General features: G+C 42.5%; 1 protein-coding gene across 1 annotated transcript in view; it reads right to left on the bottom strand.

Moving 5' to 3' along the window:
• LOC104541072 (inaD-like protein) overlaps positions 1-12,279 on the bottom strand; it is a gene marked incomplete at its 5' end in the record, with an annotated part of 93,837 nt that overhangs the window by 41,192 nt on the left and 40,366 nt on the right. The window contains 1 exon segment of the mRNA XM_010185038.1: positions 6,645-6,736. Coding sequence (XP_010183340.1) covers positions 6,645-6,736 — 92 coding nt within the window.

Below are 12,279 nucleotides of genomic sequence, written 5' to 3'. Positions count from 1 at the left end.
TGTAGGGAAGGAATCCATCCCTCTTCCCGCAGATACTTGTATTGCTTTTAACCTCCCGGGATGAGTTTCTGAGTGCAAATGGGCATTAGATCTGCTTGGAGGTTGGGGCGTCGATTGCCTGCACCAACAGCACCAACTGTACCTCCACACTGAAGAAACAAGAAGCTCCTCTCAAAGCAAAGCGTTACAGGAAGCAAGACCAAAGCAATATGTAAGTGGCAAAGACTGTTCAAACTTCAGAAAAGCTCGTACCCTTTCAGATCTACCCAATTAGATCGCCATACTTTACTACATTTTATTTCCTTTTTGTCCTAAATAAGATCCCTGGACATTCCCCATCCTTTCTCTCTGACCAACAAGAAGAACTCCTGATGGTTTGCTGCATCCAACAACTTCACCTCTGACCAAGGGGAAGACGTGCAAAGACAAATACAGTTATTATCGACTAATAATTAACTACCATAAGCACTTGGCACAAAAAAAGCCTGAAGAAAGCAATATGCAAATATAAATCTGAAGGGATTACTTGTTCCACGGTGCAAAAAGTGAGGCTGAAGGGAAGTTCGAGTTGTGTGCTGTACGGCTGCGGCTAAGCTGCCCTGCAACGCTGTGCTGCACTCATCAGAAAGCTGTCACTAGTGCTTTGGAGGAACGTCACACACGGCTGGAACGGTCCATGAAGCATTCAGAAAGTTATCTTTATAAAAACGATAACCAGAAGGAACTGGTAACTCAGCCAAATTCAGGAATTCGAGTTCCCTGCCTTCCTGTGAAGATATTTTCTGTTTTCCCTTCTGTTACTCTTTCGTCTCTCAGGTTCGTGGTCGTATAAGCTGTCACGTATTGCTAAGATAATCCTTGTTGAGCATCCTGAACGAGATTCGTTACCTGTCTAAATCAATGCATCCTGTCTAAGATAGCATCCAAACTTCTTCTATGATGCAAAATCAAGACAAATCCCAAACCAGATCCGCTCAGAAGGGCAATGAGGTGGAGTGACCAGCACCTAAATGGTCTTATTTAGGACAGGAGGAACCGAATTGCTCTTTGGAGGTTCCCAACAACTGTTCATGAATCCCAGAAGTCCAGATGACCTCTAGATGTCTAAACTAAGGGAGGTGAACCTCCTGCCAAACTCCATGCAACTAACATCACCAACGCTAAGAGATCATCTGACAACAGCTCTGTAAGGGGTTGTGGATGCTCACTGGAATACAAAGTACATCAAGAACCAGAAGAAAAACCCAATAGATCATATGCAGTTGCATGACATCTTAGTTAGGACACATCTGGAGACCAAGTGAATGGACAGGAATCCTTAGGACTCCCGCTGGTTGTGACACCAGGGCATAAAGTGCTGCAGATCATTGAAAACGTAGGTTGTTCACATCCTGCTTGCTAGAAAAAAAGAAAAATCCAGTCAAGATCTCATATTTTCTCATCTTTGTTTTCACTCTAGAAGTTCCTCTGGAGAAGAGGAGCTGCAGGGAAGCTGCACGCTGACAAGGCATGCTAGATTTTCCCTTCAGCTGGGTCAAGGCAAGACTTTTGTATTGTGTATATTCCTGAAAAATCTCTCCTACTAACAGCAAGTACAGCCTTGTTCTCCATTTCCCCTCCATCCACTCCTAAATACGTGAGAGCCAAATGCACACAGATATTTTAAATGCAAAACTAATTTTCGTTTAAACTGCAGCTTAGGTCAGAATAGGTTTGAAGGAGCCCAAATTACTTAACTTCCTCAACCGTGCACATGTTCCCACATGCATATGACAGCAAGGAGGAAACAGCTCCGAAGAAAACAGGAAAAGTTTGAATTTGCACACAGAGAGTCTGGCAAGAGCTTATTTTTACAGCTTTCCCACACAAAGGAACCTAAACTATCAAAGTAGGTAAAACCAGAGTTTATACGATTAAAATATGACCAATTATGTAAGCCAGAACAAACTTAAAGCACAAATAATTTCTAAAGCACGGCAATATTTGAGACCCTGGTGTACAACTTACGATGTTACTCAGAGAGGCTCTAAAAGAAGAGCAAAGGCTCAGTGAGTCACAGCAACCGCTGCTTTATGTGTCACCGGAAATAACAAGAGGTTCCTCTTTACAATCACACCTAGGAGGAAGGAGGAGTGAGGTGACAGAGATTTGTGAGCATCGCTGAGAAGCTACGATCCCACCACCAAAAAGCAATGATAACAGAAATGAGCGAGCGCCGTGTGGGAGGACGGCTCTGGACAGCTAACAGATGGTATTTAAACAAGCAAACTCCTACCGTGGTTTACTCTCAAAGCGTTTCTCGTGTTTCATCGCAGTGCAAGACAGTTTTGTTTTACGGAATAAAGGTATACCAAAGGATGAATCACAGAACCGAAAGCAATGGGATGATGGTTTGAAATCGATGGCGTTCGCTTTGATTCAAGCATTCAAACTATATTTGCTTTGCTTATTATACCAACACTGGAACACCAGAACAGATTAAAGGCAGTTAATTGAGCATGGAAAAAACACTGAATTTGCCGAATCATAAAATTCTCACTGTTGAAGAGCATTCTGATATAAACTGGATTTCCTACTTGAGACGTAAAATCTAATTATATTGTTTTATTACGCATCTTAAAAAGGATGGACTTACAACGCGTGAACAAAACCCACAACGGATACAAAACCCTCTCTATTTTGGGAACCAGGGCACAGAGACTCCTCCAAGAAGCAAGTCACTTTCTCAGATTAACCTGGTTAATTCCTGTTCTTGGAGACTCCAACCAAGAATTTCAAAAGGCAAATAAGACCTTTACGAGTCCTGTTGCCACTGATTCCGCTAGCGCCTCCATAGCACGGCTCCTTTATACACCTCAGAAAGCTGCAGTCAAATTAGTCTTTCTTTCTCCTACTCAGAAATCGAAGATAAAACCCGTATTTGGGGTTAACTTGGAAGTTAATGCAGCAGCTGTAAGACTTTGAGGTCAGGTCAAACGTGACCGGATGCCAATCGAAGGATGCACTTGGACCAAGTTAAATCTCAGGAAAACCTTGCCGTGCTTGGGCAATTGGTGTGTTTGTTTGTTAAACGGGGTGAGCAGGTTAAACACCTTCAACTTTGTTACCCTAGAACGCTACAAAGCACAAGATGCACTGAATCTTTAAAAACAAAAAAAAAACTGAAGCGACACTTTAACTGCAAATCTTTTAGATGCTATTACAAGCTCATGTAATTAATGAGACCACTGGGAAACAGTGCCTGTGTTAAGACCTAGATTTTGGAATCTGGCCAAAAGCAACTGTTTTAAATAATCATCGTCAACTTAATTGAGGAAAAGATGCTCATAAACCAGAGTGAGAAACCTTCACATACAAGGGAAGTCTCTGATTCTCAAGGCACTTACTGCACTATGTCTCATCAGCAAAAAATTGCAGGAAAGGGTGGGAACGCAATTGTAACACTACCTGGGTATGAAAAAAAAGTGTGAACAGATTTTTATAGCGCAGATGGCAAGTTGAGATTTTAGTAAAAAGTCAGAAGGACTTTCTAGTCTAGGACAATTTCTAGTCTTTATTTTTTCCTAGAAAGAATAAATTTGGGCCCAAAAAACTCCCAAGGTATTTAACGACAGATAATACAGCTCTCAAAGAAAGGCTTTTCTGTGCCCAGGAATGTCTGGGCTTCCCTCGTAACTGATTAAAGAGTTTATGGAAACATCCCCCTGCCCTGCACGTGAACCAAAACACCAGAAATAGGAAAACACTGATGCTGTTTCCTGCTTCAAGGTGAAAAGCAGCATGCTTATCACGAGCATCCTTCATCTGAGGAAAACAAGACCTCAGGATATCAAGGAGGGCACTTCAGCAGCAGAGGCAGTCCAAGAGTGCCACCAGTTTTGCTTTTAAGTCCTAAGTCAGCTCATTTAGGCAGGCAGGGACTTCTTAGGCTGCAGAATGATGTGTTTCTGGAAAACTATAACCTACTCAGGACTTTCACTGGTGAAATCAGGATATTAATATCTTCATGCACGTGAAGACTAAGTCCACTTCTCTCGTAATTCCTGCAGCACACATTATTTTGCTGCGGTGAGCTGTGGCCTCTTCTTACCACGTGCTCCAGCATTTTGGCTGCGTTACGCTCTGTGCCTTCTACCTTTAAAAGCAGTCACTCAGGAGGAGAAAAGCAGCGTTTCTGCTGCAACCAGCTCCTCGTTTCCAAAGCCTCACGAATGTAACGGTATCCTGCACTTTCCACATCATTAGAGCCCAGAGGAACGTATCCGAAATCAGCCAAGCAGCAAACCTACCAGCAGAGCCGAGTCTGCTACACTCAGTGCTTTGTTCTCAGCTGGAAAAGCCATTGCACACACACGCATGAGAGACGGATGGAGATTCAAGTTGCCTGCTGCTGCTCGCATTTACTACAGCTGGCACCGCAACGCATTAAGTGGTGGCATTTCAATACCCCCATTTTATATTATAGTTTTAAATGAGTTGATAAAAGCAAGAAAAAAACCACATTTTCTATCAAACTCACAGCAGACACGACTTCTGGGACTGGCGCAGTCACCTGGTTCATGTTTTCAGTCAATCACATGCACTGGTTTTATGGTATAAGGAGTGGGAATGGGAAGCACCAAGACAGAATGGGCTCATGGAATACAGTTTGCATGAGAAGAGAAAATTAGTCTCATTTCTCCTTAAAATTCACCTTTTAGAGGGATAGTTGAATTTGGGTTCGCTAAAATTTTGAAACACCCCTCCTGCTATGAGAAGCTGACCACACATCAAATAAAAGATGACAGTTTTCTCCCTGCGTTAGAGCCGGTGCTCTCGTTACTAACAACATTCTCTCACTGGGAGAATTTCTTTTCATTGCTGCTCGGGTCAAGCGTGCAGACCCATCAGCTGTCAGTGCACTCTACTGCAAGGCCAAGAGCAGTGACTTGGGAAGTGCTCTTGTGGGCTCTTTTGAAGTGTAGAGATATAAGCACCTGTGCCCTTGTGGCCAAGAAGGCCAATGCCATCCTGGGGTGTATCAGGAGGGGGGTGGTTAGTAGGTCGAGAGAGGTTCTCCTCCCCCTCTGCTCTGCCCTGGTGAGACTGCATCTGGAATATTGTGTCCAGTTCTGGGGAGCATCTCCCTTATGAGGAGCGGCTGAGGGAGCTGGGGCTCTTTAGTTTGCAGAAGAGGAGACTGAGGGGAGACCTCATTCATGGTTATAAATATTTAAAGGGTGAGTGTCACAAGGATGGAGCCAGGCTCTTCTCGGTGACAAACAATGATAGGACAAGAGGTAATGGGCACAAGCTGGAACACAGGAGGTTCCACTGAAATTGGAGAAGAAACTTCTTCTCAGTGAGGGTGACAGAGCACTGGACCGGGCGGCCCAGAGAGGCTGTGGAGTCTCCTTCTCTGCAGACATTCAAAACCCGCCTGGACGCCTTCCTGTGTAACCTCATCTGGGTGTTCCTGCTCCGGCAGGGGGATTGGACTGGATGAGCTTTGGAGGGCCCTTCCAATCCCTAACGTTCTGTGATTCTGTGATTCTGTGAAGTTTACAACCTCAGCAGCAGCATTTAAAAAGGGAAACTTATTTTTTAAAAATTTCTAGAGACAAGATTTATTTAATGGTATTTCCAATATCTACTAATTGTGATCATTGCCTTCAAATCCACTTCGACACAGACAATCCAAAAAGGTGAATTATGGCTAAGAACTTATGTGGCCTGTATGTCTTAAACATGATACAAAATATGCACCAAGGATTTCCAATGCACGGGCAACTGGAGCTGCGGTGACAGGAGCAGCAGGGCAGGCTGCAAGAAGCCCATGCTCTCTGTGCTGCCCGACAGCACGAAACCCAGCCCCGGGTTCTGGTTTCATAAGCTGTGATTCTGCCTCTGGAGCTTCCAACCAGACACATTTTCCACATGCAATTAAGTAATGGTGAGTGAGCTGTCGGACATGACGTTTAACTTTCAATAGCTGGGGAAAGTAACACGGGAGCTGCAGGCAAGACCATTAATCTCCTCCAGATCCTCTGCGCTGCCAAGTACAGCAACTCATTCTTCACCGCGCTAATGCTGCTCCTCCATCATCGCTGTGTAGGCTGTACCAGTCAGAGCCATGCGAGTAAGTGTACACATTTACATGCATTCACCCACACATTATTACATTGTTCACAGGAAAGCTGTGTATGAGCGAAGAATATAGAACAGTATCAAGTATGATGTATGTGCTGGTGGGAAGACTGCATCAGAAAATGGCATGGGGATAAATGCCAATGGAAGTCACAGCTGGAATAGATGAATTTATGAAAGTCCAATACATTAAAGCACATGTATATATGTATATGTGTGTGTATATACATATGTGTGTGTATGTGTGCGTGTATATATATATGTGTGTGTGTGTGTATACGTATATGTGTGTGGGTGTGTGGGGGGTGTGTGTGCCTTTATTTATTTATTTATTTATTTTATTTTTTCCACATTATTAAGGAGAATTCACCAACTATCCTGAGAAGAATAGTCAAGGAAAAGCTTTATTTCACTTCAAAGAGAACTCAGCAAATTCAGCAATTTCAAAACAAGCTAAATATGTAAATAACGTAATGGGCTAAAGCGCAAACAGATGTTTTGATGAGAACTGCGCTTACCGTATGAAAACCAGCTTGACCTTTGATGGGGCAGTCTTAATGATTGCAGAAGCATTCTGATGACTTCTTCCATACAATATCTGATTGTTTATCTGTTAAAAGGAAATGAAGATTTTCATGTAAGTGGAGAAGCAGGCGTTGTTTAAATCTATACCACCAAGACTTCCAAATTTACTGTGGGATAAAGAGGTAAGTCTCAAAGAAAACGTGGTGCACAGAATATAAATTGTGCATAACTTTTGAGGTTGAGAATGAATTTTAAGTATTGTTCCCAGAATTCTGGAAAACAGCTTGATCTGAGAAGAATCGTGCTGATATGACAACAGCACAGACACTGTCATACCTCACCCACAGGCAACCGGCAGCTTAGGAAAACTTGCTGTTAAGATTGTGCTGACTCCTCAGGTCTGAAGGAAACACAGCTGACAGCCACAGGGACTAAGGACAATTTAAGGATGTGCCACCTCACTTTTGCTGTGATAGCAAACACCTAAGCACGGCAACAGACACCAAGTACTACCTTGGACATTTCTGCTGAGTACAAGCAAATGCTGCAGTTTTCAAAGTGAAATACCTTGGTTTTAACACAATATGTGCTTCAGGACTTTTCTTTCTGTAGGAACTGGAAGTATTTTCCCAATTTGAGAAAAATAAGACACCCACTGTCTCTCAGTGCCACGTTCAGCGAGTGGGACTTCAACGAGGACAACAGCACCTCTGAGATGAACAGAGCAGTTACTGCCAAGCCAACCGAAAGCACACTCGGTATCATACCACAAAAATAACCCGCAGTGTAAAAATGGAATATTTAAAGCATTTCAGGGCTTGTGTTTAACACCACGTTCCACCACGGCCTGTCCACAATGTCCTGAGCTACTTGGGCTCCAGCTCCCCTACGTTGGTACCTTCTGTCTCAGAGGTATCCTAAGAGGACACTCACCTCGATGGGGAAAAAAACCCCTACGTCAAGAAGATGAACAACACCCTTGCACAGTTTCTTAGCTGTACTCTGATGATTTTCAGAGTTAAAACTAAGTGCAGGCAAGCACTCAGCAAGGCGGTGAAGGAAAGCATCCTCCCCTGACAGCAGGGAGCAGGACCACCAGAGCTGCCTGCCTCCAACTTCAACCACTTAGGCTGCAATAAGCATCAAGATAACAACGATCTGTGGAAGGACAATTATTTACCCGCACCTGAATACCTCTAAACATAAACACGGAAACTAATTCAAAGCTACATTTAACGTCTTGTATTTTATCAAAAAAAGAAGGCAAAACATTAGAGATTAAGAAAAAATATTGAAGTGAATAGTATTTGCAGTCACAATGTTGGTTCAGGTTCACGGTTCAGCTCATCCCGTGTCTTGCCATCTAAGCAAGCACTGGAAGCTTCCAAGCGTGCAGAATAAGCCACTATTTCACTCTGTCAAAATTCTCCATCCGAGCATCTTGATTAGATTAATGCACCTCTGGAGCTGGAGTGTTCTCACACTCTCTCAAAGCGAGCAGCCAGCTCCATTTCCATGCTGCTATTTTTTTCCTCCCTTTCTTAATTTACAACATAATATTTACATTCACATTTGATATACCAATGTTGTTTAAAAGAACAATGACAAAAGAGCCCAGGAGCAATTCAATAGTGATTACAGAAGGACTTTTTGGTACTGAAAGTGTTTGTGTTGGATTTTGGGTTTGTGTTCTTAGAAGATTTTTTCATTCTAACAAGAAATAAGCGGCCAAGTCTCACAGCCTTGTACCACACAGGCTACTTGGTCAGGTTGGCAATTCCATAATTCAATTTTCAACGGGTCAAAACAAGTGGCAAGTCCATCAACCAAATCAGGTCAGGAATAAAACCCCTAGCACTTGATTATTCATTAAAATTGAAGTGCAAAGCTACCTACTGAGCTGCTTACTGTGCAGAGAGAGACCCAAGAAAGGTCTCCAAGAGCCAGAGCTGGCACGCAATGATCAGCACTGAGGAAATATCACCACGCCAACATTCATAAGGGTTTAATATGGTGTTGTCGTGGGTGCAAAGACAGGGTGAGAAGCAACACCCTAGGCCATGCTTCATTAATCAAAGAGAAATCTCAAAATCCAGCAACAAAAACGAATGCTCAGTTGCATTCTGGCTTCAAGTTGGATGTGAAACTTTCCACAAGTTTGCTGACTTCATTTCTCTAAGTTCAAACATAAATTATTGCCTGGGAATGCTGCATGCTTAACAAATTGTTTGGATTCAGTTAAATTACTATCAATTTTTTCTAAACAGCAGACTTCTTAGATTAAAATTTATAGTCTTTACCCTGCCTAAATTAATCCTGTTCACTAAATGTATCAAATAGTCCAAAATTTAATTAGCTGTGAGCTGGGTCTGTAACTTATAATTATTTAATTACACCAAAATGAAAGGATAATCAAAGTAATGTATCTCCACAAGGTTTTGGACTGTCCCACATAGTTATTAGTGCCAGCATTAATTTTTCTTTTGTAAAAAAAAGGGTCACTTTCTTTTGCAAAGTAAATTAATGTTCCGTTAGCTTCATGTACCACAGCGATGAGCAAAGCACAAAAGCCTACTTAAACAGAGCAATAGGAGAGAACATCTAGGATTTCATAAGCAACGTCATTTAAAATCTTTCAAATTAATTAAAGTAACATGTCAGATTAATTCAATAGCATTCTGGGAGTCAAAAATCTATAAATCTATAAACCTATAAATCCCTGGTGAGACCGCATCTGGAATATTGTGTCCAGTTCTGGGCCCCTCAGTTCAAGAAGGACAGGGAACTGCTGGAGAGAGTCCAGCGTAGGGCTACAAAGATGATCAAGGGAGTGGAGCATCTCCCTTATGAGGAGCAGCTGAGGGAGCTGGGGCTCTTTAGTTTGCAGAAGAGGAGACTGAGGGGAGACCTCATTCATGGTTATAAATATTTAAAGGGTGAGTGTCACAAGGATGGAGCCAGGCTCTTCTCGGTGACAAACAATGATAGGACAAGGGGTAATGGACACAAACTGGAACACAGGAGGTTCCACTTCAATTGGAGAAGAAACTTCTTCTCAGTGAGGGTGACAGAGCACTGGCCCAGGCTGCCCAGAGAGGTTGTGGAGTCTCCTCTGCAGACATTCAAAACCCGCCTGGACGCCTTCCTGTGTAACCTCATCTGGGTGTTTCTGCTCCGGCAGGGGGATTGGACTGGATGAGCTTTTGAGGTCCCTTCCAATCCCGAACGTTCTGGGATTCTGTGATTCTGTGAAATCTGCGCTTTACCTTTTAAATTAGCGATCAGAAAAGAAAAACAAAGCTTTGACTAAGCAAAAGAAATAAACTGATCTAAATCAACCTCATGTCTTATTGAAATGTCCCTTTCCATAACTGCTTGGAAAGACGGGAGAACAGAGAAAGATAAAAACACGCTACAGGTATGAGGTCAGGTCAGCACATGTAAGTTCAACCTTTAATACAACCCTGCACTGCTTTATGGCAGATTTTATCGCATATCCCAAATGCACTGTTGCCTTCGCCTACAAAAGTTCTGGTTTACGGTTTCGTACACTAAAGTAGCAGAAAGAACCAGCTCACTGAAATCTGAGCTCTTAAATTAAGAGAAAGAAATGCAAAGGATTCTTGTCTTCTCAAACTTTAATCTGCAGAAGAGAAACATTAGATATGGATATGAAAAAAAGAGCACTGTTTTTACTATGTGGCAGTAATGGAAATCCATAAAATGAGTATCAGCTGATTTTTACAAAAGCCAAGTTAAGTGATATGCCAAAGCCAGTAAAAGAACTGGCATAGCTTTCTATAATAATTATTTCTTTGTACCAGTGCATGAGGTTCCTTGTAACCACAGGAACCACAGCGTTTTGAGATACAACCACACTCTGAAACAATGGGAAAAGTTCCCAAAACTTTTTCATCAGTCAGATTATACGGAATGAAACCTGCAATACCCCAAGGAGCCAAATAACAAAGCAAGAGGAAAACACTGGAAAGAACAATTAATTAGAAAGCGAAGTGTTCTTTCTTCACCGAATTTCTTCCCCAGCACACGTTCAAACACGTGCACCGTGGTTTCCCACCTAGAGAGCACAGAAAGAGACACAGGACGACAGTATACAAAGTACAGGAAAAAAGGGTTTGTTTCCTCCTATAAAAAAGACCAAAAGGACACTACCCCTCGATGTTACCTTCCGTAAATGAACCTGAGAAGAACAGAAGCTATGGTTACTGTGTTTAAATTGGAATAATAATAAAAAACCCACCACTAATCAATCAAGATGTCTCTTCTCATGTGAAAGCCTCACTTTCTATGCTCAAGTTACTGTCCTGAGGGATCGTGCCACTTGCCTAATCCAGAAGTAAATGCCTTGGCACAGGAAAAACCTAACAAGCCCACCACAAATAAACTGAGAATAAAATGTCAATCCCCCACATTCTAAACAAGAAGTACCGTTGTGGATTTGGCTGGGAAGCTCATTTACATGGGCAAAATACTGACCTATCTATTACATTATAACTTACATTTATCTAAGAATCTTAAAATAAAATAGCAATAAAAAGACATTTAGAATGAAAGCCCTCTGGCTTTGAGCTATGACAAGAACTGCATAAAAACTAATTTAAAAATGGCCTCTCGTGCAACAGAGTGGACAACGGGCAAACCTGTACAGCAATCCCTGACTATGAAGAATAGCTTCTACTTTTCAAGAGTAAAAACATCCCAACGAGCACCCCTCCTCCCTGCCCCATTTTCAGCGAGACAAGCAGAGACAGGAGGATGGCAGAAAATCCCAGCACCAGTAATTTAGCTAAGGGGGCTCTGAACATCTTGGTTTATTAACAGAACGCGGTCGAGTCTCTTCTGGAGAGATGATAATAATAATAATAACCACAGGGTGGATTATTCAGTGCGAATAAACCCTCCCAACAGGACAGACCCACGCAGAGCTCAGGAGCAGCAGGGTTTAACAGCATGGGCCGTGCTGGGCACGAACAGGCACAGGACCAAGCCCAAAATAATAAGGTAGGAACAGAGCAGACACCTGCACTAACACAGCAAGACTGCGAGGCAGGAGAAGCACAGATGGCTTCTTTGCTTGGGAAAAGAACGGAAAAGCACAAGTTGTGTCATGTTAAAACAGACACTGTTTTCCACAGGGATCACGTTCAGACCCAAGCAATTTTCCTCCATGTATAAAAGTAGGATGAAAGGAGTTTCTCTCTCAAAAAGCTGTTTTCTCCAGCAACACAGCCATCCAAAACACATCACAGAAGGTGTGCTAAAAAAATCATGACTACATAGTTTTTTTATGTGATCTGCATTTCACTCAATGTATAGGTTGGACTGACTTTGAAAACGAGCCAGGATCATGCCCCCAAAGACTACTGCTGTTTGCAGAGGTTAGAAGTGAGATGGTATTTCATTAATTCAGTGATAAAAGATTTTAAGAATAAGGAGCTGAGGCAGTCTGGCATCATGCTATATCCTTCAATTGAATCCAATGAAACCCCAGATCAAAAGGAAAATGAAGAGGCAATTCTCTATCTGTATCTCCATCCCATTAACCTTATCCCCATCAACAGCCACGGGGAGTAATGAAGCAACAGCAGCCAAGAGGATTCACCGGGG

Source organism: Mesitornis unicolor, unplaced genomic scaffold (genome assembly GCF_000695765.1).
Source record: "Mesitornis unicolor isolate BGI_N332 unplaced genomic scaffold, ASM69576v1 scaffold6985, whole genome shotgun sequence".
Lineage (NCBI taxonomy): Eukaryota > Metazoa > Chordata > Aves > Mesitornithiformes > Mesitornithidae > Mesitornis > Mesitornis unicolor.
Note: the sequence above shows the minus strand (reverse complement) of the source record. Positions and strands in the feature narration are given on the sequence as shown.